The sequence below is a fragment of the Castor canadensis genome, chromosome X (genome assembly GCF_047511655.1).
Source record: "Castor canadensis chromosome X, mCasCan1.hap1v2, whole genome shotgun sequence".
NCBI lineage: Eukaryota > Metazoa > Chordata > Mammalia > Rodentia > Castoridae > Castor > Castor canadensis.
In genome coordinates this window covers 141,865,484-141,892,517 of record NC_133405.1, presented here as the reverse complement: position 1 = coordinate 141,892,517, position 27,034 = coordinate 141,865,484, and the positions used below count along the sequence as shown (strand labels likewise).

The 27,034-nt window shown below is 37.8% G+C and overlaps 2 protein-coding genes across 3 annotated transcripts in view; one reads left to right on the top strand and one right to left on the bottom strand.

The window, feature by feature from the left end:
- Nucleotides 1–27,034, top strand: part of LOC141410420 (ATP-dependent RNA helicase DDX3Y) — a 1,065,346-nt gene that overhangs the window by 943,690 nt on the left and 94,622 nt on the right. The gene's annotated exons all lie outside the window — the stretch shown is intronic.
- On the bottom strand, nucleotides 9,024–16,032 carry LOC141419934 (serine protease 52-like). Its single transcript, XM_074064440.1, has 9 exons — nucleotides 15,963–16,032; nucleotides 15,388–15,447; nucleotides 13,666–13,925; nucleotides 13,375–13,508; nucleotides 12,953–13,253; nucleotides 11,479–11,614; nucleotides 10,890–11,137; nucleotides 9,959–10,092; nucleotides 9,024–9,441 (listed from the first exon to the last, which is right to left on the bottom strand). The coding sequence occupies exons 3-9, from the start codon at nucleotides 13,670–13,672 to the stop codon at nucleotides 9,169–9,171; spliced, it is 1,233 nt and encodes a 410-aa protein (XP_073920541.1). The 5' UTR covers nucleotides 13,673–13,925; nucleotides 15,388–15,447; nucleotides 15,963–16,032; the 3' UTR covers nucleotides 9,024–9,168.

Genomic DNA, 27,034 nt, shown 5'->3' with positions numbered 1-27,034 from the left:
CTCTTTTTTTTCAGTTACAAACTCAGCACAAAGTTTTTTTCAGTTACAAACCCAAGCATAAGGTTGCTGGTGTAAGTGTTGGTGAGGGTCAGTGCAGTGCTGGGATTAGAAGGCTCCACTGCTCATGATGCACAATCAGAGCAAACAACAGGTGGTTTGATGGCATTGGCATAATTATGAGGAGAAAGTATGTGAGAATTTTGGGGTGAGTTCTTGTCTTATGATTTGGGATAGAGATGCAGGAACAAAATAAAGCTTGTAAGGAAGCCTAGCATAATTACTTGAAAGGAGAACTACAGGGAATATCTCAGAAGCATAGCCATTATTCTGACACGAAACACTCCTGAGAGCTTATCTCATCTTTCTCTCCCTTATTGTTGGCAATGGGCAAGAACTTGCACTGTCAGGTTCACACACTCTCTTTCCTGGGTGTGTAGCAACCTAGGATGCCTGGGATGGATTCAGCCTGGACCAATGTAAGCATGTAAATGTGCCCTACCAGATTGTAGTTACATTAACAATGCATGACCCTAGATGATTTCAAGGCCTCACCATGTGGGAATTTGGATTGGTTCCACATAAAAGGGCCTATTTCTATGTGATAGTGAAGGTACTCATAGGATTCCATAAGAAAGGACCACAGAAGATCCTTTGTAGCATACAAATTTCTTTTAAATGCCTGTCAGCTCCTGGGCCCCATAGCTCCTTGCCCAACAGATTGACTCAGTTGCTTACGGAATTCCATCCATGTCTCAGCATGACTTTTGATCAAAATTATAGCTGGTGAACTGCCCAGAGATGTCAGGCACCATCTGTGACCAAAATGAGGACCTGCTCAATTTTATGTGGATCTTGGAGGTCTGTGTTTTAACTTTGATAACTGGGAATACAAAGTACGCTGTATCAGCACACAAGCTCTCCATTGAGTCAACCTGGAGAAGACGTTCCTACATTCCTTCCCAGTCTCACTGGTGGAGGAACATGATGCTTTTCTTCCTTGTGAACACCTACTTCCAGAATCTCATGAACATTAAAGAGTAAGATCTAAGTGTCAATGGTAAGACATTTCTACTGGAATGGTTCCTAGATATTAGAGTATTATTTCTGAACTCACAGTGCATGAACTCTGACACTTCAGGATGTGAAAAGGGGCTTCCAGCATAATCTGGTGGGTTGGGAATTCAAGCATAATCTGGTGAAGTTCCAGCTGGTGACTGCATGCCACAGACCTGACCTTTTTGGAATGGCTAACAGCCCACAAGGGCCCAGGCTCCAAGAGGATTGCTGAGGTTGAGTTTCTGGATGTAGTGTTGTGAGACTTGGGGTTTCCCAATCTCACTGGGATGGGCCCCATACCCTTTACACTGTTCCACTCCCTACCAGATCATCATCAACTATTTGTGGCTCAATACCCTGCCTACAACCATAGGGAGAAGGCATCTTGAGAAACAATGGAAGGCAACAGAGGTGAAAAACAAGCTGGGCATGCAAACCTGTCAGCATGATCATTAAGGCCCCACTGTACATCCTGTGTATGACCCCAAATCATGCACGGTGTGTAGACACAAAATCAGTAGCCAAAGGAAGTGCAGTGGGATTTGAACTGGGAGTTATTTGGAACTCATACACTGTAAAGGACCACACTGTGATATGGGCTAGCATGAATGCTAATTGATTTTGAACTCCATTTGAAGATGCTTTAGGATCTACAGCAAGACCTACCTCACTGTAGATATGATTTCCCCAAGGCCCTTACTATATCTACTTACACACTGCCACAAAGATAGTACCCCGAGTCTTCACATTCTCTGAGAGTGTCCCAATTACATTGTGAGAGAACAACTGAATCCTGCCAGTGCCAACAAAATGCACTCTACTCTTGGAATTCTTTCCTTAGCCTGGGGTATATTTGAAATTTGCCCATGAGGATGTTTATTGAGAACACATTTTGGTATGTCCTCCTTGCCCAGATTGGGCAGAAGAGTAGCATCACTGTTCTCTAATCAGAAATCAAGCTAAATGAAGTTTTTAGTTGTGTGGCACTGTAACTGTGAGTAGGTCTATATTTTACCTTGCTCTGTTGATTCCCATACATGACAAACCAGCTCTCTCAATAAAGACAATTGCAACAATTTTGGATACTCTCCATCAGTTCTTCTGAAATAGCTGCACAACACAGGCATCAAAGCTCTCAAGCATAGACAAGATGGCAGGAAGGTCACACTCTTGTCAAATGTACAGAGACTATACCATCCACCTCTCATGGCCTGAGTCCTTGATAAATGCATCTACATCATTATTACTTTCTGTGAGAAATGAAGAGGACCAACAGGATAAAGACCACAATTTGTGGTTGTTTTATTTACTGCATGGCAGTCCTTATGTGCAGAGTTCCAAGCCTGGGAAAGGGAAGCACAAGCTGATTTTTGTAACAGTGTAGGGGTCACAGATCAGGATTCTCTCCAAGAAGAGGAGACTACCATATGGTTGACATCTATTCTCAGAAGGAAAGAGGTGTCTGCAGTATCTGTTCTGTCCAAGGATTACAAGGGATACTACCGAGAAGAAGCCAGTTATAAGGGTGATAAGCCTTTAGCTCATTGGACTTGATGTCATGAATCAACCTGAGGTTCAGGCATGGAGTGTATTGGGAGGACATAAGAAAAAGAACTTGGCTAATCTTTATCAAGTGAGGGTTGCCCCATGGGTAGTCTGTGAGGAACCCATGCTTCCCTCCACATTACAACAGGATGTGTGTTGTTCTTTTAAGCCACTGCTCTACTAGACACACTGTCTGCCCGCTTTGAAAAATATGTGGGTAGCTTTCAGTGATTTTGGGTCACGTGGATTCTGCACTAACCTGTTTTTCCCCTTGTGAAATGGCAGGAAGACAGAAGTACCACAAGCCAGTAATGTTGAGTGGATTCCCTGTCACTGATGTCAATTTGCATTAGACTGCAGAATGTGAATACTGATTAGGGATACCATGACTAAACTTAAACCTGGCAACCCTCAATTGCCTTGCCAAAGCAGATGTGATCCTGGGAGAAGCATTCCACCAGGCAAGGGATTTCCTCCACCACAGCTGAGGCTGGGCTTTGCACAGTATGGGCTGGACATTTCTTCTTGCTTTGGACTAAGATGTGTTTACACCAGTGTTAAACTCCTTCCCTTTCCATGTTTACTTTGTCACCATGAGGAATTCCTTCTAACCACATATTTTGCACACAAAATCTATGAAAGCAGACACAAATCACCTAACTGGTAGTTCCTGTGCTGCATATTTATCCTCTCCAGTCAATTCACTAGTGATAAGCAGCTGTCCTGCAACCTTTGACATGAATACTGATCACTGCTGATCCTCTCGGACATGAGGCAAGTAGACAGGCAGGTAAATGAAGTGCATGAGATATATGGTCTGTCTTCTTAGAATACCAATTTCCACATGTACAGGAATTGATAGGTCTTTTTTGCTACAGCTTTACCACCTCCATGCCTCTATGTGCTTTTCAGAGTTAGCCCATGACTCCCCTTAACTGGAAATAGGAAAATGTTGTCACGGTCCAATTTATTGGGAGAAGCACACTAAGTTCTTTGTTTCTTAAACCTAAAATCTAGGTGATCACAATTTTTTTGGTCCATTTTATTTGATCAGCACTTCCTGGAAGTGAAGGCCTTAGGCACACACCAAAAAAAAAAGGGAAAGAAAAAACATCAGTGTGTGCAGAAACATAGTTTTTTAACAAAACTGATCTCCCATCACTGGGTCAAGACAAAGCATAGATGAATTTTCACAAACACTTTCATTTGTAGTTTTTGTGTGGCGAGTAGAACACCTAGAAGATTGTTACATCCTTAGGGAGACTTCAGGACTTACTGTGAATGGAGGTTGTGGTCACAGCAGGTGATTTAACAGGAATGTTTTCTGTGTGTGTATGTGTGTGTGTGTGTATCCAACAAATAAGGGTTGTGCCAATGGAATTGTTGAAGGGTAATTCTTTTTTTTTATTATTCATATCTGCATACAACACTTGGGTCATTTCTCCCCCCTGCCCCCATCCCCTCCCTTACCCCTCCTACCCTCTCCCTCTCCCCCCCATCCCTTCCATATCCAGCAGAAACTATTTTGCCCTTATCTCTAATTTTGTTGTAGAGAGAGTATAAGCAATAATAGGAAGGAACAAGGGTTTTTGCTGGTTGAGATAAGGACAGCTATACAGGGAGTTGACTCGCATTGATTTCCTGTGCATGTGTGTTACCTTCTAGGTTAATTCTTCTTGATCTCACCTTTTCTCTATGAAGGGTAATTCTGTTGGTGTGTGGATTCCATTGAATTAGACTGAGAAATGTAGAAGAATGCAGCTCCCACTATGAGAAAGCACACTTTCCAGACAACAGATCAGGTTTTTGTATGTTCCCTGTGGAATTCTCCAGTAGACAAAAGTAAATGGAATTCCAAAACTAACACAAAACTTATCCTCTAAGTGCTTTCTTTACATCAGGGTCTTTCTGTGTACATATAACCTATTTCCTTTGAGCCCTTAATTACACTTGCAGTAATGCAAAGAGACAGCAAGTGGAAACACAAGAAAAACATACTGGGCAACGAACCCAAAAGTGACTAAAAGACAGGTCTTTTGGTTGTGAATGCCAAAATTCTCATGCAATGTAATTTGAAAGCTCTGGTAAGCACAGTGCATTTATTTCTCTTCCTGTTTCATAAAGACAACACTGAAACTGGTTTTCACACTTTCTATCACAACCAGCTGCATCCTTCTGGATGGTCACAAATTACCAACCTTAATTTTCCCCAACTACACTGGGTTTACCTTCCTGTTCTTGCCTTGCAATTGTTTTCTTTTTGCTCTCTTCATTCTCCTGTTCCCTTCTCCTCCAGTCTCCATTTCTTCTACTGCCTGGTCTATTGATTTTAATCTCTCTTCCAATGCTCACCAGGCAACTATTCTGCTATTCATGTTGAAATATCAACAAGGATTCAACATCAGGATCTTCCTGGTTCACCATGACAGTGGATGGAGGAGTGGTGGTTAAGATATACCCCAAAATCTCGAAGGTCAGCAATGTATATTTGTCAACACCAGATGATGCTTATGAAATGCTGCTAGTCAGAACCTCAGTCAGTATCACAGCAATCCCTGGTGGCAACTTCTTATCAGGACACAAATTTCAAATATGCAGTATGTTGTGTGTTAGACACAAGTAGAAATTTGTTAGAGACTTATGAGGAGTAACACCATCACACACTGCCACATCCATTCATTAAACTAAAGCAAGAGCCAATTCGTTCATGCACAAGATGATTCACAAATGGGTGAGTATAGGCAGTCAAGACAGAGACTTGTTAAATTTCACAAGGTATGTCCCATAAGCAGCCTCCATTGAGTGATAGACTTGGAGAACTGCTAATTCAGGCTGTTACCTAGGTACTAGTTGTGCATGCTGAGGATTAGCACCCTAGCATGATGCCAAGAAGGGAGTATGAGCACTGTGGGACTCCAAAGGAGCTCAGGACAAGATCTGCCCACCAAGTGGCCTTTCATCTGGAGTGGGCTTTCTCAAGCTACAGAACAGAACCCCAGGGCGGGAGCCTTAGGCAATGAAGTTAATGTCTGTAGTCCAAGATGAGACAGGTTGTTTCCTGAAGAGCTTCTGATGCAACTTGAAGCCTTGGTAGAGATGGAGTGGGCGGTGTTATGGGAGGAAGTGGCTGGTGGTGTTGTAGGTCATGGAGGTGGGGGAGGTCTTAACGGCAGTGGAGCAGGGCAGTAGCAGGAAGAGTATGTCGTCAGTTATCCCTGTGTGGAATACCACATGGCACAGCAAGGAAGGGGCAATCAAGCAGCTGCAGGAACTCCAAGCCCAGCCCAGTTTACTGAATGCACAAGCATAGTCTCCACTGAAAGGGAATATGGCCCAGAGGTGCAGACTTCTCTTTGATCACAGGTAGCCCATTTTCCATGCCATCCTACATTTTGGATGATAATTTTCTTTTTTTTTCTCTTACTGTCACACTGTGCCACCAGTGCACAAGGATTCTCATGTTAAGAGGGCTCAGAGGCTTTATAATATGAGTGTGCAGGCACTCTATTGGACAGCATGCACAATCAGAAAAAAAATGGGTGGTTTTATGGCATTGTCATAGTTATGTTAGGTATAAATATGGGACAACTTCTTGATTGGTACTTGTTTTGCGACCTGGGATAGTGACCTCAGACAAAAGGGAAAGCTTGGAAAGGAAGTGTAGTAAAATTATTGACTGTCTACTGAAAGAGTTGAAAAGAAACATCCTGCGGGGAATCTCACAGGATAACACCATGCAATGCCATTGAGAGCTAGCCCTATCTTTCTTCTTGTTTTTTGTTGGCAATGGGTTACAATATGCACTGTTAGTGTCACGTACCCTATTGTGTGGTTGTGTAGCCTCCTAATACACCTAGGCTGATTCATGCTGAACCAATGTGTACATATGACTGTACCCTGCTGGGTTATAAGCACATTAGCAATGTGTGACCCTAGATGCCCTCCAGGCCCCACCATTCATATAAGACTGGTTCTATCTGAAAGGTACTGTTTCAATGTGAAAGTGTGGGTGCTGTTAGGACCCTGTAAGAAAGGAACAGAAGGTCCAGTCATTAGCCTTGTCCAACCATCAGGCAGTACCCCCAGGGTCTGAAGCTCAGATTCCTGGGCAAATACTACACATTGCCAGAGTTGGCAGTGCAGAAACGAACAGTGTAGCAAACTCCAATCCCTGGAACCACTAGGTGACCCAATGACCTCATGCAGGACAAAAACTCCCATGAGACATTAGGTCACTTGCTATTTAATAAAGGGACTATTAAGGCTCTCCACATGAAAGTTTTTAGGCAGGTATCTGACCTTTTGCACAGCTTAGTTCCACTGCAGAAAGCTGAAACCTAGAGCCCAACTACAACCTATATGGTAAAAACTACCCATGTTACTACAAACATCAGGTCATTAATTTTAATTTTAGGTTGCATTGTGACATGTCACGAGAAAGTCACTATTTGGCCAACGTCACTGGGATTTTCTCTGCAGGAACACAATATTTGCTCTCTATTTTCAACCTCAAGACTCCTACATAATTATTTCTTACAGAAGGTCATATGTGTGGTGCTGCCACTCAGTTCCCTACTCCAAAGCAGAATCTGAGTAATACGTAATGACAATTGTGATGTTCTATGTTTGTATAGGCTAGAAATGATCTCCACCTCTGATTCAAAGCAACTTGGCTCTAAACCTCTGGTCTAACAGCCTGAATCTCATGCTTCCACTCCCAGCTGCACTTTATATGAACAAAGAGGGGTTAAATCCTGGACACCTGCCACTAATAAGCCCTTTTTTTGGAGTGCTGGATCTTTGAGACCAGTTCCTTCAAGCTTTGCTTTTGTCACACATATCTTTGCTTAGGATCAGTATTATGAGTAGAGTATCATCCAGGGGCAACTTGGTACACTGGATCTTGCCACACTAATTTGGATTCTCTTTGAGAATTAAGTAGTTTCTGCATAGATCAATATTGTCAGTGTTTCTCATGTACTGGGCAGAAAATTTGAAAACTCACAGTGTTGTGTCAGTTACACAAACATGATGCCCCATATTTGGCATCATTAGTGAGAATGTACTATACTTTCAGAAGTCTTTTTGACTGAACATTTGGTGGATTTTTTTCCTTCCACCCTTCCTCTTCATTATTGATGAGACCCTCAGTTTAAGACTATAGCACATTTTAAATCTAGCATCATAATTATGCCACTTTAAATTCACAGTTTATTAATGTGTTCTTTTCTTTGTTTCACTAAATTATTAGGCTTACATGAGAACTGAAATGCATAGATTCCTGTAGGAATAGACATAGTTGCTAATTATTTTTTATTATATTTAATATGTTTGTCTTTGTGGGATTTAGTGTTCTTAATCCTATATTTCTACCATATACTTTTTATCTGTCAGTTTCATTTGGATAAGTTCTCTTCTGTCCCATTGTAATCATCACTTCTTTTTTATGTGGAACTGTCTTTAATCAGTTCCCTCCCAAACACAAGTTTAATTTTTCAATATTTTCATATTTTCCTTATTGTTATATAATACTTTTATCATTTCTTTATCTTTATTCACCATACCTTCCTTTCTTTACAAAATGGAGACTTACTTTGATACTATTCATTGATGTACAACTGTACTTAATGGTGAAGCTTATATTCTTCTATTATTTTATATACATGAATATGTATAAAATGTAATGAATACATCAGGCACTGTAAATAACTAAATAAAGTATAAAATAATTAAATGTAGTATCATACAGTATAATTAAAGTCTGTTCTTTGAGGTGATTATTAAATTAAATAGGAATGATTTATATTGTGATACTACTAGATTTGTTGTGGTTAGTGAGATAATTCCTATAGAGACTAATGGTCAAGTAGCATATACACATATATATCCTGAATTAAAGGATAATTTGCCTCCTAGGTAGGTTGAAGCATGTTTCCAGGCAATTTTTTCATGCTGCTCACAATAGCACAGTATGTAAACGTAGTATTCTTTCCTATGAATGGTCATGGTTGAGTGCAGGTAACTAAAACTATTCATAGTATTCATTCATGTGTGCATTATTTATTAACAGTATGCAAACTAATTATGTTTATTCATTAAAGGTGCTATTTTGTTGGGATAAAACATTATATGTTTTCCAAATTAAGTCCTTATAAATTGCTAAAGGGATAATCACTGTTTTGTGTCTTAAAAGAAAATGCAGATGGTTTAAAATAGATCAGGTATGTTAATAGTTGTAAATTATAAATTTGTAGATTAGGAGATTTACAAATGTCTTTTTGAGGTTTGATTTCCCTATCTTTGTAAAAACTTTATTTTCTGGTAACCCATACCTGGAGTCATTTACTTGTTAAATAACAACTTTGATTTATTTGAAATGAATATAGTTAATCAAAGAACAGTCATTAACTCAGGCAGTAAGCATAAGTCATTTATTATGCAGGGAAAGATGAAAAGAAATATGTAGGAATAGCTTATAGGGCATAAATCAATATTTTCTCTTTATTCCTCAGGTATCTTGGCTATCATAGTATGAACAGATGTATACTACCTGTTCTAGTCACCAGGCTACAAAAACATCTGTGCTTCAATAATAATTGCTGAGGAAAGTAGCAGTGTGGATGGATATTTAAGGAAACCAGAGGACTTAGGTTTTTCTATCCAAGGCATAAGGTCCTGGTTTAGGGGATGGCCTGCCTTTGCTAAAGTGGATAAAATCCAGGAGAAGTGTGGGCTCACTATGGTAGCTAGAGATTTGAGACTGGTGAAGCCTATCTGTCTCCATTTGCCATTGCCAGATATTGGTCTGCACATAACAGCACTGCCTGGACTCACTGGCTCCTGTAAAGTCAAATGTAGAGACAGATTTAATTAATTAACCTAGTTTATTATTTAATCTTAGATTTTATGATTTATAGATGTAATATAGATGATTAAGTATATTGTTCTTATCCCAAATATGTTCTAAATCATTATGACAAATAAGATATTTGATATTTAAACTATACAGTTCTCTTGTACAATTGAGAAAATAGAAAATGTTGGACTTAGTGAACCTTAAGATAAAGGGTAATGTAATTATAAGAAAAAATATATAAAATGTCTAACTTGTGTGTAGTATAACAAAAATGTCCAACAGTTGTTTTATGTGAATATATTATAAAGAGCACGTGTCAGATATAATATAGATTATTAGCATATTTAGAAGTTCTACAATTTATTTAACATGTGTTCACTCTTACTGAGTAAGTGTTCACTTTCTTATATTTATCATTCAAAGATAAATTTTTATAGGAGGACAAGCTATAGTTTCATGATTCTGAAAAAAAAGGAAAGAAAATAAACCTCATCTGCTCACCATATTTGTGTCATAGCCTTTGGCCTGAGTAATGAAGCAAACAATAGAACTGCCTATGTCTGGGTAGAGGTACGTACAGCTTGAAGCTCCCATAACCTGCATCTGTAATATTTCTGGGTTCTCATCTGTCTCTCCTAGGAAAATAGAATGTACAAATAGTTAAATATATAGGTTACAGTGAAGCAGCTAAGAAGATGATTTAAACATGTACCTCTAAGTTATTATGCTAAGAAGTTCTGTTGATTTTCTTATCACTACCATTAGCTTCTTACCTTCAAATCATTCCATTCATTTTACATTTCTTTTGAGTCATTTTAGCAAATATAATTACTTTTAAATTTCATTTCCTGAAAATTAAGTTGTATATTTTGATTTATAAATCAGCTGGGTGTTGATAGCTCACGTCTGTAATCCTAGCTACTCAGGAGGCAGAGATCAGGATTGTGGTTCAAACCCAGCCCAAGTACATAGTTCACAAGACCCTATCTCAAAAAACCCTTTATAAAAATAGGGCTGGTGGAGTGGCTCACAGTGAATGCCCTGAGTTCAACCTAATATAGCAACCACCCCCCAAAAAAAGCCCTCCAAATTCCAATTCAAGTGAATATTCAATTTCCTAAACATGCCAAAACAAAACAGAACTTTTTTCCAAAGTTAGAAGAGTTTGGAACCTAATCATCCCTGTTTTATTTACAACATTTGAATGTTCATATAAACTTCCTCTTACGATATCCTTAAAATCCTATTGAGTCATCATCAAAACAATCATTGAATGAAATAAAAATACATGTACAAATAGGGTTCTAATCTGAGTTAAGTTCCTAAAATTAGGTATATGCACAATTGTTGTAAGACTTATTAAACTTTAAGTTAAAAGTATAATCCTTATTTTTTTAAAGCTACTCTCCTAATGAGCAAAACAATCACTAACCTGGTTTAAGAATTCTTGGCCCAGAAAGCCAACATTCTGAGCTATTTAGATTCTTCAAGTGCCCCAATGGTGCTAACATCTGAATGGAATTTTGGCCCTCTTGAAGGAGTACCAAAGCCAGATCATTTCTTGCTGCTCCACTCACCAACCAGAATCTCTCGTGAAGTAGGATCGTAGTTACTTTAACAACTCTCAGAGGTGCCCCAGGATGCCTAAGGCCCAGTATCGCTATAGTGTCTTCTGGATTCCTATGTGGATACATAGAAATTACTTAAAATGGATTCACTACAGAACCTGTACTCTTAAAAACCACATTTGTCTTTTTAAGATATGGTACATGAGCCTTGCATTTCACCTCCACAGAAATCAAGATACCAAGAAGTTAGTACTTGGGAAATAGGATTTCGGAAGAAAATACTAATAGAGGTACATGTTAAATCAACTCAATGTTTGCCTGAAACAAATAAGTAATGGACCTAAGAGGTGATTTGGGGACAAAGAAAGCAAAATTTGCCCAAAGAAGGCTTAAACAAACTGACTTGGTGGTAATGGATTATATAGTATTTGAAGAAGCAGGACATAAACTTACATGTTCCTGACACAATGGGCAGCAGTGAGAACCCAAGAGCTGCTAATTATGGAGCCACTGCAGATTTGACTGCCACAACTGATGATCATAACCTGCCAAGGCATAGTATATCGCAGAGAAATACGGTCTGCTGAAGCTGAGCAAAAACAACCAACCAACAAATGAAAAAAAAGAAGCAAAAAAAGCCAGTAAGAATAAATTTCATAGAATGTTATAGCTTTCTAATTTTAAATGTTTCAATCCATTTAAAACACATTGACATTTCAAAATTTGACTTAGAAACATGAGCTTCTGTATCTTTTGCAGCTATGATATTTCCCTGAAAAAAAGTTCCTCTTATCTTTCTATACCCATTGTTTATTTATAGAGCAATTTTAAATTGTCTCTAGTCAACGAGTGGGAATATATATGCAATGAAAGATTGCTGCTCCATAGAAAAGAATGAAATTATGCTATTTGTAGGAATGGGTAGAACTAGGGCTCATCACATTTAGTGAAATAAGCCCTGCTCAAAAAGCCAAGTATCACATTTTCACTCATATGCAGTAGAAGGGGGCACAGAGAACTTGACCAAAATATAATGTATGCATATATGGAATTTTCACTTGAAATCCTCTTGTACGATTAATGAATCCTAGATAAAAAGAAAATTTATGAAAACAATCTGACTATAAAAAGAATAAAGTGATAAAGATGAAGGTAAAATCATAAATAAGATCCTGATTGTAGACTTCTTCATCTGTGTGAGAAAGGATTTGAAGAATATCACCAAAGAAATGATATGGCCTCACTTATGCTTAAAAATCATTATTCACTATAATATGGCAACTTGAGATAGCTAGTAAATACTTATTAAGCAGATTAAAACACAGACTCTGGGACTGAAATATTTTTCAAAGGCAGTAAGATCAAGTAAACAATGAGAAATAGTCATTGATGATATTGTGATAGGTTTCAGAATAGTCAAGGGAAGAAGAAAGATAATAACCCTAATGTAAAATAAATGCACACAAGAGCCTACAAATCATTATTTATCACTGACAACAAAACAAAACGTCTTTAATAAAAATTATTGTAACACATATGCAAGGTGCTATATAGTAGTAGAAGAGTACTCTCTGTTAGAAGAATAAGTTTTTGAGTATCATTGTTAGCCCTACTCTTTTTTGCTCCCGAGAAGTTGATAAGTTATTGCAATATTCTACATGTCAGAGTAATCAATCAAGATAATTATATTAATAACCACTGGCATCTATATTCTATAACATTATGAAAGTTAAACAGTATTGTTAACTATGACGTTCCTTTTTAGACCAATAAATAAATCACTCCAAAGATTTCATAAATTTTAAAAATATGCATTTCTCATTTCTCAAGAAAAGAGTTTTCTCTTCTCCTTTCACTCTTTTGTATTTCCAATCCCTTGTTAATTTCCTTCTTATACTTCTCTTACTATAATTTTATTGGGCCTTACTCTGAGGTTGTGGCAGAGAAATGAAGTGTGGTCGAATAGAAGCAGTTGTAGAGGTTAAAACTGAAGCATTCCTAGCAGGAGAGACTGAAAGGGAGATGGAAGCAGAGGTAGTTATGGGTCCTTGTTGGGACCATGGTGCATGGCTGAGCCGTGTAACTCCCTGGATCCAGAAAATGAAAGGGCTCACTTGGCTGAAGACATAGGGCTTTGTGCAATGTTCATCAAAGTGACTCAAGATTCCCACCTGTACCCATGTATCCTTTTGTTGTATATGGCACACCAAAGGTGCCCCCAAGTCACCCTGTAAGAAAGAGGGAACAGAACAGAGTATCAATTGATTATCTGAAGGATGGTAGGAGGTATCTTGGTGTTGAAGGATAATCCTTTTTATTTCTGACTTTCACATTCCCTTTAATTGTCACCTTACAGCCAGCCTCCCCCATAGCTTTCTTGGCCTCCACACAGAAAGTAAATTCATTCAGCTTGGGCCAAAACTGGGCACAAGTGCTGGCTTGCAGGATGTTTAGGTGCCTTTTTTGCAAAATTCCAGGACTTCCTGATGGAAAACAGAGAAGAAATGTTTGTGAATTTTGTTGATTTGCTTTAGACTAGATTAGAGAAATATAATAAATGCTCAGTTACTCAAGAAAGGATATTACTATTTTTCCAAACATATCATTCCATTCTAATCCAGTGCCTTTTTCATTATTCACCTCTCATGAGGGACCAGCTGGGTAACCAGCAGTCATGCAGTTGTATATTCTTCTCTTGCTCCAAACTTTCCTCCAGACAAATAGGAAGAACCAGGGGTTGAAAATGTAGTGGCTGCTTCAGAAAGATTAGCCCAGGTCCAGGAGGTCCTTTGGGTCCTAAGTAGGGCAGGGCACGATCAATACCAACAGTCTGAGCTTGGGTAGGATCCTGTAGATCAATAAGACCCACTTGGACCAAGGCCAGAGCTTCTGAGCTTTTTCTGGAAGGAAAATTCATTAGAAATATTATTATTTCTAAATTTCAATGTGAAAAAAAAACCCTTAGATCATATGAATCAGATAGGGTCCATGTAAGCACCAAAATACTATTCCTATTCCCTATTCAGTCAGCACATGTATTTAACACTAGGACATTATTAATGATATTAGGTCATCCCTAGGCTCAGTAGGCATGAACATCTTCAGAAATGAGAAGTAAAGTATTGGTGGAGTGTAGCTCAAGTGGTAGAGTACCTGCCTAGCAAGAATGAGGCCTTGTGTTCAAATCCCAATACCATCAAAAAAAGAAATGAGAAGTAAATTACTTTGTCAGTTTCCTTATTAAAAAGTATTAACCTACACTATTGTACTCCCTAATATTTAATGTGCTTAATACTTACTCATAAGAATTTTGAAAATTAGGAACTGAAATATCTCACAGAACTTGTGAGAGTTCGACCACTTTTTCTACATGAGCCCTGTTTCTCTTATCTATATTAATGGTTCTACTTCAGTACGTTAAAATAAGAAAATAAAATGTTTGCCAGAAATCTTTTGAGCTAAATAGTATCAAAATATAAATTGATAAATTGAATTTTTAGGACAGCATATCTGGAGTTATAAAAAGCTAAACAGAAACTCTAATAAAATGCCTATCCACTGGTTATGAGGTTACATTCTGATAAACCAATCTTAAGTTGAAAACATTGTAAGTTGAAAATACTGTCATACACCAAACTTAATTATCAGCAGTGGTTGTTAACATGCATAGCTTAGCAACACAGTGGGTAACACAGATGCTTGTCATAATGACTATGTGATTGCATGGCCTACTGGGAGCTACCACTCACTACTACTGACTAGTATCATAACAGAATATCATAATACATACTAAATATTCAAAGTTCAAAATATAAAGTATGATTTCTACTGAATCCATGTTGCTTTTGCCTCTTTATAAAATCAAAAAGTAATATGTATAAGTATAGGTTATAATTTAAGGTTATAGCATGCTTTAAAGGAATAGCATGCTTGCCATCTTCTAGATAGGTGAAATTATATAAAAGCAAGACATAATTTTACAATTCACAATGTTTTTTATTTGGATACTAAAATTAACCCCAAGAAACATATTAACATAAATTTTAGTGGTATATGAGGAAAAAAGAATAAAATCGGAAATGGTTGTTAAGAAAACAATTCAATCATTTCTATAGAAAAGGAGACTAATCAAATTTGATTATATAAATAAAGAACATCTAGTTTGTTCAAAGAAATGTATCCATTAAAAAATCATAAATTTTTCATCACTTTATTATGATACATTAACCTTGAGATGGCTTACCCAGACTTACATGAAATTGGCACATGTTGCTGAGGTAAGAATCCACTGTTCATTCAAAATAGAGCCAGCACAAAAATGGGAGAAAGAGAGATGCATAGAAACCATCCAGGGAAATTCACCTGTTTCTGCCTCCCAGCAATTGGGACAACGGGAGACAAGGCCAGGGCGTAATCCGCACTCTAGAATGAATCCACATGTATAGCAGAGTAAAGTTAGTATTATTATCCTCTTCATTGAATTTCCTGACTTTCTATTTTAGGAACGAGTTTGAAAATTTGATGTCCTGAACTTTGAGGAAATGCTTGGGATTATTTTCCTAATTCACAATAAACTTAGGTATAGTAACAGAGCGTATCTGTATACTTCTCCTGATAAAGATAATTTGACTTGTTCTGTTCGTTCCTCAAGTAGAATAATAGAATCTATTTAAGCAATCAGATATTTTTGTAATATTATGCTCTGAAAGGAGTGGTACTTATAAAACTTAACTCATAAGCCCTTACTGGAAAAATAAGGTATTAATCTCTCAATATTTAGAGATCTCTTAACTATTGGTTCAGAAAAATATCTTCAATTTAATCCTACAAAAATCTATGAAAACCTTTTGTGATCTACTCAGAAATTTTGGTTGCTGGCTTCAAAAAGACTGTTTATCTAAGGTAGTAAGTCAAACAGATGACTATATTTAACTTGCCTGTGGTCTCGTGAGAAACAGCAGCTGTCTTGAAGAGCCAGAGAGCCTGGAGATTGTCTTTCCAAATCATATCTAGGCGACACTCAGCCAGGGAAACATTGAGAGGCTGTTGTCCAGACTGATGCTTATAGTTGGGTCCAGATAGAGATCCAGGCATCAGGGGAAACTCTTTTGTTAAACTTATTGCTGGAGGAGCATGCAGGGATGAGAAAGTGTGAGAAAAAATAGTATCTTCAATAAACTTTGAGAAAGACAGTTCCTGGAGCTGATTATCAGAAGAGGTTGAGGGCAAAAGCACAGGAGAGAAGGCCAGAGAAGAAAAGTTGAAGCAAGATGGGAAAACACAGTGTGAAAGATAAGGACAAGAAGAAAAGACTAAACAGGAAGGGAACAATGTACATGGATATGTAAGAGAACAAGAAACAAGGAAGGAAAAGCCTGGGGAAAGATAACTAAGAGAGACAGAAAGGACATCAAGGCTTCCTTTTGTGTCAATAATTTCTAATATGCTGCCAAAGTTCTTGTGACCAATTATACTAGGAAACCACTTGCTTGACAGGGTAAGAAGGAAAATGCTTGTGAGCTGGCTTGGCTGGAGATAACTGCTTTTAATTTTTCTTTCTATGGTACTTATCTCTGTTGACAAAGTTATAAAATACTGATGTGCGGTAGAAATAGTCTCAACAGGTAAAAATGTGACAAGCTTAGACTTGTTATCCAAATGATCAATTAGCAGAGTTTTTCCAGTTGTTCCAGTCTCAGGAGAAATCAGTGATACAATTATGTCAGCTTTGTAATGCAGTAGTTTTGTTTTAGGTTGGATCCAGGTTCTGAATTTATCAGATACAGGAATAGAAAAGAATGTTATATTAACTTGAGGCTTGGTCCATGGTGTGGCTGGTTGAGTTTCAGACTGGATCCAGGGTGTAAATGCTCCTCCTTTTAGCATTGTCTGTGGTTTAACTACTTGAGACAAAACCCAGTATCTAGTCATAACAATTTCAGACTGGGTCCAGGGTCTGACTTCTTGGGTTTTTGACTGGATCATAAAAGAATCATGATGAATTGTGCCAATTTCAGATCAGATGAAAGTACTGAACGTACCGAATTCTGAATAAGTCTGCAGTCTGACAGTTTTTCCTTGAAGGTAGAACCTAGTTCTGACTGTGTTAGCTTCCTGCTTGTCCCAGGGTCTGGTTGCTTGAGTTTCAGAGTTGGTCCCAAGGTTATCTGTAGCAATTCTTTTCTGAGTCCAGTGCCCAATTATACCAACTTCAGTATGGGTCCCAAGACTCACTGTTTGGGAATAAAGTTGAATCCAGGATCTAACTGTGTTACTTTGAAACTGTAACCAAGGTATTACTGTATCAACTTCAGTCACAGGTGAAATTTTTCGTACTTGAGTTATAGTCTGCATCCAACTTTGGAATTTTTGAGTTTGAGGCTGGCTCATGGGTGTGATTGAATCTATTTGAGTATGGAACCAGTATGTTATTGTATCAGGTGGGGTCCAGGAAAGAATTTTTAAAGTTCCAAATTGGGTCCATAGTTTAGTTGTAGCAGTTTCCTGCTGAGTCCAAGGGTTGGTTATACCACCTTCAAACTGGGCCCAAGAAAGTATCCTTTGAGATTCTAATTGGAACCAAGATGTAATTGTATCATTCTGAGTTAGAGACCAAAGTGTGGCTCTGCTATCTTCAGGCCACATACTTACTGCTTGAGATTCAGACTGGGTCCAAAGTTTTATTTCAGAAGAGGTCCAGAATCTGACTGTATTGGTTTCAGTAGTGATTCTTGTTTGGACAGCATTGCCTTCAGAATTGTATCCAGGTCTGACTACATTAGTTTCAAGGTGGATCCAGGGATGGGCTATTGTCCTTTCTGGCTGAAACCAAGAAAGAACATTTTTAGATTCAATTTGAGTCATTTGCTTTATTGTATCATTCTGAGTTAGGGACCATGGTGCAACAGTATTCATATCAGACATGGTCAAGTGTTTTGCTGCTTCCATTTCAGCTTGTGACAATAGTGTCACTGTTTCAGGTACTGGCAAAGACAAGTACCTAACTTGTTGAGATTCAGCCTGTGTCAATGCTCTGATTGTACTAGTTTTAGGTTGGGTCCAGGGCTTGACTGTGTTTGTTTCACTTTGGCTCCATGGTCTTATTGTACCAGTTTCAAAAATAGTCCACAATTTTACTGTATATTCTGACTGGGTCCAGTAGTCTAATGTACCTATTTTGAACTGGATCCATGACATGACTGTAGCGATTTTATGTGTGGCCTGGAGCTGTACTTTGTCACTAAATGATGTGAAAGTACTGAGTGTTTGAAAGGTTGTTTGAATCCATGGTTTTTCTGCCTGAATTTTAAATGAAGCTTTGCTAATATAAGAGCCAGGCTGCAGCAAAGATATGGCTGCTGCATGCACAGGTACTATCCAGGATAAGATTGTTCCAAATTCAGGTAAGGTCCATGGACTACTGTTTTCAACTTCAGAATGTGTCCACAGAAGAGATGCTTGATTTTCAGATTGAACCAAGAGTTTGGTATTATCTGTCTGATGTTGCACTGACGTTCTGAATGTGTTAACTTCTGGCAATAGCCAAGATTTCTTGGCTTCAGTTTCAAGAATTGTTGAAATTGTGCCTTTGTCAGTTCCAATCTGTACATAAAAGTTTACAGTGGAAGAGGCAGTCTGTTTAAAAGTTGTGGCTATTGAAGCTGCAGGTTCTGCCCAGGTTTTGACTGCTAAAATCTCAGCCTGGATGCCTGTTGTGATTTTGGAAGCTATAGCCTTTGACCCTGATTTCGTTGATGTCGATTCATTTAATATCCCCACTGTGATTTTGAAAGTTATAATCTGTGTCTCTAGATTTAAAGATGAATATTCAGCTTTGGTTCTCTGTTCAATTGTGGAAATTGTGTCCTCTACCCATGTCTTGATTTCTAGAGATTCATTCTGGGTCCATGACATGAGTGCATCAGGACCTGCCTGCATCCAGTTAATTACTGCTGGAAATTTAGCCATGGTCCATGAGGTGGTTACTTCAAATGCAGATTGTGTGGAGGTAATTACTGATGGAGACACACTCTGTTCCCATGGGGCAATTGTAGGAAATACAACTTCTTTCCAAAGTTCTTCTGATGTAGGTGTAGCCTGAGTCCAGGACATCACTTTTTCAGATACAGATTGTACCCAAGGGTCTAATATTTGAAATTCATCCTGTATCAATGGTGCAAGTGTTTCAGATATAGACTTTATCCAGGTTACTGCTGGATATTCAGAATGGGTCCGTAATATGATAGTATTAAATGAGGGCTGTGCCCGGGTATTTACTGTTGAATATGTAACCTGTATCGGTTGTATCCATGGATCTACTGATTCAGAGTCATCCTGAGTCCAGTGTATGGCTACTGAAGATGTGGCCTTTGTCCAGGGGTTTCCTTGTGGGGCTTCCCTCTGGATCCAGGATTCTTTTGAAATTGTTGCCCTTATCTAGGAATATTCTGGTAGAGATTCAGCCTGGGTCCGAGGTATGAATTTTGAATCCTTGGACACTGGAAAGGGATCTACTTGTGGAAATTCAACCTGGGTCCAGGGTATGGTGTTTGAAGATGTAACTTCTGACCAGGTATTTATTGGGTGATATTCAGTCTTTATCCAGGATATTACTTTCAAATCTCTGTTGTCTATCCAGGGAGATAATGTTGAATATTCAACATTTGTCCAGGGTATGACTTTAGATATTTGAGCTTCTTTCAAGGATTCTACCGGTGAAGATTCAGACTGTATCCTGTGTATGACTTCTGATGCTTTAGCACTCTTCCATGGGTTTATTTGTGGAGATTCAGCCTTAAACCATGCAGTTGCTATATTTCCCATTCTTAAGAAGGAATTAAATGTTGTAGAAATAACTTGTCTGCACAATTTGACTGTTTCAGTTACAGGACCTGTCCATTGATCTTCCACATGAATGCATGGTGTGCCTTCCCCAGGCTCAGACTCAACCCAAGGAGATATAAATGGAGTCTTAAATTCTGATTGGATATTTACTTTTGGAGATTCAGTCTGTATCTTGGATTTGACAGTTATAGTTTCTTCTTGGTTCAAAGTATTTATTAATGGAGATTTAGTCTGTGTCTTCAGTGTGCCTTTATCAAGTAGAAATGTGTAAAGATTTGTTGCTAAAGATTCTGTCTGTGTCCATGTTGTAATTATATCAACTACTGACTCTGCCCAAGTATTTACTGCTGGAAATTCAGCTTGTGTCCACTGTTTGACAATTTTAGCTGTATCCTCTATCATAGGAATTACTGCTTTAGATGCAGCTTGATGCTTGAATATACCAGCCTCTGGCAGTGTCCAAATCTTTACTTCTGAGACTTCGCCTGGATTCCATGATGAGACTATTTCATAGTTAACTTCTGTCCAGGCCTTTTGTTTCTGAGACTTAGCCAGTGTCCACATTGCTATTGTATTAGCTTCAGGCTTTGTCCAGTGATTTGTTGTTGGGCTAACCGCCTTGTTAAAAAGAATGACTTGATTAAATATAGAGTGTGTCAAGACACTTGCTGCAATAGTTTGGTTTTGAATCAATTGTGTGAATATTTCTGTTGCAGATTGTACCTGAGAATTTACTGACATAATTTCAGCTAGGCTCCACAGGGTATCTCTACCAGTTACAGTCATTGTCAATGGATTTACAGCTGGTATTAGGGTCTGAGTCCACGTTGTGATTATATCAGATTCAAACTGTGTCCAAGGACTTTTTGCTAAAGAAACACCCTGAACCAATGGTGTTACTGTATTATCTATGGCTTGTATCCATGGATTGATGATTTCAGAATTAGCCTGAGCCACCTGTAACACAGTATCAGCTTCAAGTTTTGTCCAGGAATTTGTTTTTGCAATTTCAGCTTGATTCAATATATTAGATACAGCTTCTGTTGGATGCTTGACGTTTGTGAATTGACTATTTGTCCACTCTGTAAATGTATCAGTTTTAGATTGTGTCCAGTGATTTAGTGTAGATGCAGCAGATTGGTTCCACACTAAAACTGAATCAGATGTTAGTTGTGTCCAATGTCTTACTGTTGGAGACCCAGCCTGGTGCCACGGTGTGAATGCAGAAGAGCCAGATTGAATTCCGGGATTTACTGTTAGAAATTCAGACTGAGTCCATGTTGTGAATATATCAGCAATAAGTTCTGTCCAGGAAATTCTTCCTGGATATGCAGCCTGAGTCCACAGTATTGTTACTGTATCAGATACAAGTATTGTCCATAGATGTACTCCTTTTAATTCAGCCTGGAACCAAGGTGGTTTTATTCTATTTGATAAAGGCGCTGTCCTTACACTTACTGGTGGAGATTCTAGAAGAAGCTTTGTTGGTGTGATTGTATCAGTTACAGATTCTGACCACAGATTTCTAGATACAGGTTCACTCTGAAACCGTAGTGGTGTGATTATATCAGATACCATCAGTGGCCATAGATTTACTGAGGAAGATTCAGTCTGGGACCTAAAAGGTATGACTTTGTCAGACAAAGGCTCTGGCAATGGATTTCCTGCTAAAGAGTTAAAAACCCAATCCCAGACGCTAACCACCAATTTATTTTTCTCATTGTTTCTAAAGGTATTTTTGTAAGTTCCCGACTTCTCAGTGTTTTCTCAATGAAAATATTCCTGCTTTGTTATCTTAGTATAAATGTCTCTATCAATCCTTACAGAATTTTACATGTATTTCTATAAACAACCCCAATGGTAACTTTGCCCTTACAGTAAGTACCCAGCAATCTTCTTGGGGCTGACTCCAGATACATAAGTTATTATGTTTAGCCATGTGGATATGTTGATGGTGGCAGAATGAGAGGTCCAGAAGCTTAACTGATAACTTCCTGATACTGGTCCCAAAGTTATTGTGTTCTGAAGGAGCAGAGATGGAAGGATGTGAGATATGGGTTATTCTGTCTTGTACTCATTTTATAGCATACCTTCCTAAGATTCATAGAGTATATCTTTAAATCATTACATGGATTTTGTGAAGTACTTTGACATTTCATTCCTTGTTATTTCATATGTATTTATTTCAACTTGTATTTCTCATATACTTGTTTTTCTGTTTTCTTTATAGTGAATAGACATTAATTTTAAGCACTGATATTATCTGTGTTTGCTCTTGCAAAGTGGAGTAATATGGACCCAATTGTTTATAAGATTTTCATGAACTTTGTTTTATTTCTCCACTAATTTGCTTTTTTAAAAATATCAATTTTATGAACGACATGATACAGCAGAATATGATTTTTGTGGCTTACTCTGATATTGGTATACTCTGCAGTGTCTGTACAGGCAGTTATAACAGCTTTTCCAGAAGATATTATAAGCGTGAGAAAGTGGAATTTCTTTCCTCCTAATAGGGTACTGCAGGAGGACCACTCCTATGCCTCCTTTGACTGGATCTTTTCCATCTTGTGGATTAAAACTGGGATGCAGGCAGATTTTATGGCCAAGTAAAATACCTTCTTGGTCAATGACTCCTGAAATATCAGAGAGCAAGTGCTTTCTAATGGAATAGAAAGGTGAAGAATAATACAGTAATATTAAAGTAAAAAAAAATCAATAAGGTCTCATTTAAACATAATTGTTTGCCAGTGTAATGTCTTTACTTATTTAACAGTGTAATCCAATGACATTCTACTTTGTATTACTGTACTTTTACCTTGAATAGTGTTTAAATTTTAAACCATCAAACATTCCTACAGTAATTTCACACAAGACAAAAAACCCTTTACTGCATTAAAGTTCAATGTGAATGTAGATAATAATAAAGCAGTTCTAAAATGTGTACATAGTATGGTTCTTTTTCTTATGGTTTTAGCTATACTCACAATTTAGTCAGACAGCTAGCTGTGGACAGGATCCACCACCGACTCAGAATAATGCCTTGGCAAGTTTCATCCATGGACACTAGCCATGGGATGTTGCTGGATGCTGACAATGGGGCAATCGTTGGGGTCAATGAGTTTAACCACTGCTTTTGAGAATTAGGTACTATAAAGGGTCAGATGGGGAAGAGGTAAACATACCATAAAAAAAATCTTGTTGAATGATTAATGAGAAATGTCAACCTATTTTTTTTTTGTTTGATGAAGAGGGAAATAGGAGGAAGAATGAGAAGAGGTAAAAGTAAGGGGGAACAAAATGTAGGATAAGATAAAATAGGATCATGAAATAAAAATAGGAAATTAGCTAAGTGACAAAGACAAGGGGAAAAAAAGGAACATACTTTAAAGTTGGATGGAAAACAAAAACCAAGTACTAAGACAAAGTCTTAGTAAAGTCATGAAGAAATTCCCAATTACATATAACTTACCACCGCAGCAGTAAAAAACCAATCCCCAAAACTTATAGAAGCAAAGTGGAGCTCTCATCATGGTTCAAGAAAGTGTGAATGCAAGGTAAGTTTCTAGGAGATAGCTACAAAGGTTGAGATTGAAATTTCAGGCTATAGAATGTCTGACATCATAAAAGCTATTTATGAGACATATGTATTCCTTTCATTATGATCAAATGGAATATACACATAAGAAATAAATGGTATTAAAGGAAAAGGTGCTTTTTAAAATTAAAATTGAGTTGAATTTTTATTCTTTATTTCAATATTAACATTTCCCAGTTTCACATACCGTAAAAAGTTATGGTATACTTGGCCTTCCTTTGGGACACTTTTTATTTATCATATAATAACTACTAATTAAAGCTAATTATAGATTTATGTGACCTGATTAAAAATAAGTAATGAAATGTTGATAATGTTTACAATCACCTATAGATCAATATGAAACCATATTTACATGTTTATTCACCTACTCGCACATATCCACCACCATCTCTCAATTAAAAACTTACATACAAATATAGAGGAAACAATCTCTATGTTGAAATTCACTTCTACCAATGGAAATCTGGCATAAGAAAAATCTACTGTTCAGTTGGCATTTATATAAACTCATATAGAGTATAGTCTCATATAGAGTATCCTTTGTCCTAGTAGAGTTTCAGCTTGGAAGAAAATTGTATTACTAAAGTTAACTTATTCTAAACAGCCTAGAATAACTAAAATCAATTTTATAAAAGTAAATTTACATTTCATATGATGTGTGTCATTAGGTAACAAGGAGGAAATGTCATGATGTCAGAGATCAATTTTATTTCATCATTCTACTTTGCATTTTCCTCCGAAAGCAACCTGAGAATGATTTCAAATTAACTTCTTTATTAATCTTCATGCTCTCACATAAAATGGCAAAAAAACAAAAGGACTTAGAGGAAAGTATTAGTGAACCAGCTAAATTTGCTAAAATATCCTACCATAAAAGTTTCAACATCCCTTATATTACCTCAATAGAGACACTCAATGGTCATCTCTTCCTCTACAAAAAATAAAACAAAACAAAACTAGCAAATACATATCTATATTTTAAGATGGGTAGAACTGGAAATCATTGAGAGAAAGAGATAGGAGCCATATAAGAAGTAGAGACCAGGATCAAAGTCATAGTAAAATAAAGAACACTGATTTCTGTTCTTGAGCCACAAAAGATTACCCACCACGGGTAAATGGGAAAGTTACAGAAGACTTTATCATTGTGGACACCAGAAACTAGCTACAGAACAGACAACCCTGTAAAACCACTTAGGGGAATTGTGCAGTCCACACAAAAAAGAGGAACTTGCATTATTCTTCCCTCAAATTCTAGAATTAAGGCTGCTATAAAGTGGACAACTCCAAGGGGATTTACTTCCCTGGAGAACAATGACAATATAGTCTCATACTGCTCGCTGGTATTGATTCCACCACAGTGTATCTGAAAGAAACTGCTTGGCTGAGCTGCCACCCCAATCAACCTAAACCACCAGTATAAGCTATCAAACTCCAGGGCCAGCTAAACTGCTAATCTAATAAATCAAGAGTGTGTGCCCTCCTTTACCAAATTCATAACTGGCTTGAGTAGCTGCTGCAATAGTCTGGGCTATTTAGATGTCACCAGAAACTATTGGACCTGAGTGTGTATTCCCTGCATCATGACCTCTGCTGCCAATGACAGTCACCGTTTGCCTCTAGGGCACACTACTACTGCTGTGCTTGATGTGCTTGTATCACCACGTTCACTGTCAGAGTGATTAACAGTGACTGGGCAGTCACTTTTACTGTTTCTTGTATATGATACCTGCCGGGACCACTAGAGTAATTCCTTCATACAGCTGGAAAAGATACACTAAGGCTTTATTATAACATCCAAAACAAATGTAGCCTATCAAAATGATACCACATATTTTCTTCAAAAGAAATTCATGTGTATTGAAAATAACATAAAAGCAACAGAAAAATGATCAACAAGAAAGGCAAAAATATGAATATAGAGTCATAAAAATATGAAAAAAGTGAGGTAGAATGATATTACTCCTGCATGGGGAACAGAGGTAAAAGCTATAATTCTATTTATTCAACAAAAATTGTTTATCAACATACTTCAAGGAAAAAGATATTGAAAAATGTCAGATAAAGTATTTTTTAAATGATTGTAAGGAAATTCAAGAAACACAAAAACAATGAAATTAGTAAAAATATATGATATGAATAAATATTCAGCAAATAAGAGATGTAGAAAAATAATTGAATAGAAATCTTTTTTTATTTATCCATTTATTCACATTTGGGCTATTTCTGCCCCCCATCCTCCACCCCCACTCTCTCCCCCCCTTAAGCCCCCTCACTTCCAGGCAGAACTTGTTCTGCCCTTTTCTCAAATTTTGTTGAAGATAAGACATAAGCAATAATAAGAAAGACAAAGCATTTTTGCTAGTTGAGATAAGGACAGCTATAGAGATTCCTAGCATTGCTTCCACACAAGTATATTACAACCCAAGTTGATTCATCTCTACCTGCCCTATTTCCTAGTTCCTGATCCCCTTCTTATATTGACCTCTGTCCCTTTAAGTCTTCTGTATTATCTCCTCTGCAGTGGGGACATCAAACATTTTCATGGTTTGGGTTTCCTACCTTTCCCCATTCCTCCCATATGTGCTCTCCCTTCTCATGTGACCCAAGTCCAAATACATTGCTGTATTTGCCCTAGATCTAAGTCTACATATGAGAGAGAACATATGATTTTTGGTCTTCTGAGCCTGGCTAACCTCACTGAAGATGATCTCCAGTTCCATCCATTTACTTAAAAATGATAAGATTTCATTCTTCTTCATGACTGACTAAAATTCTATTGTGTATAAATTCCACATTTTCTTAATCCATTAGTCAGTAGTGGGGCATCTTGGCTGTTTCCATAACTTGGCTATTGTGAATAGTGCTGCAATAAACATGGCTGTGCAGGTGCCTCTGGAGTAATCTGTGTCTCATTCCTTTGGGTGTATCCCCAGGAGTGGGATTGCTGGATCATATGCAGATCTATGTTTAGATTTTTAAGAAGCCTCCATTTTCCAGAGTGGTTGCACTAGCTTGCATTCCCACCAGCAGTTTACGCAGGTCCCTTTTCCCCATATCCTCGCCAACACCTGTTGTTGGTGGTGTTTTTGATGATCAAGCCACCATCTTCATCCAAATTCCCAGGGTTGGAAACCTTGAAGGAGTGGCCCTACTTGGAAAGGAAAGAGGCCTTTGAGAAGAATCCATGTTCCTGTTGTAATAAAGATGAACTTTGGAAAAGTTATTGCTCCAAACTCTTAAATAAAATGGACTGACTTTAGCCAAAATATCAGAAGGCAGTGATTGATAATGACATTGTAGAGGACTAAGGAGGTCTGGGGGCCTCCACAGCTCTCTTGGCTTCAATCATTTCCCTCAGAAGCCCCAGGTAGTAGTGTAGTGTTAACAGAGAGGACAGACAGGTTAGGACCAGACCTCTTCCCCCTTTTCTGATGACTTACTGGAAACTCCCCATCTGACCCCAAAGACTGACAAAGGGATAGTTGTCAACCTTTACCTCCAGGTGGGTGCCCAGGTCAGTTGAGCAGACAGTGGCCTCATCACAGCTTACCTTCCTGCTTG

Bases quoted from the DNA above. Each gene is read 5' to 3' on its own strand.
- LOC141419934 (XM_074064440.1), bottom strand. The intron at 11,615-12,952 runs GTAAGGCCCAAT...GTTTTTGCTCAG, and splicing joins TTCTCTGCCACAACCTCAGA to CTTCAGCAGACCGTATTTCT. The intron at 9,442-9,958 runs GTGAGCAGATGA...TTGACTTTACAG, and splicing joins AAGGCTATGACACAAATATG to GAGCCAGTGAGTCCAGGCAG.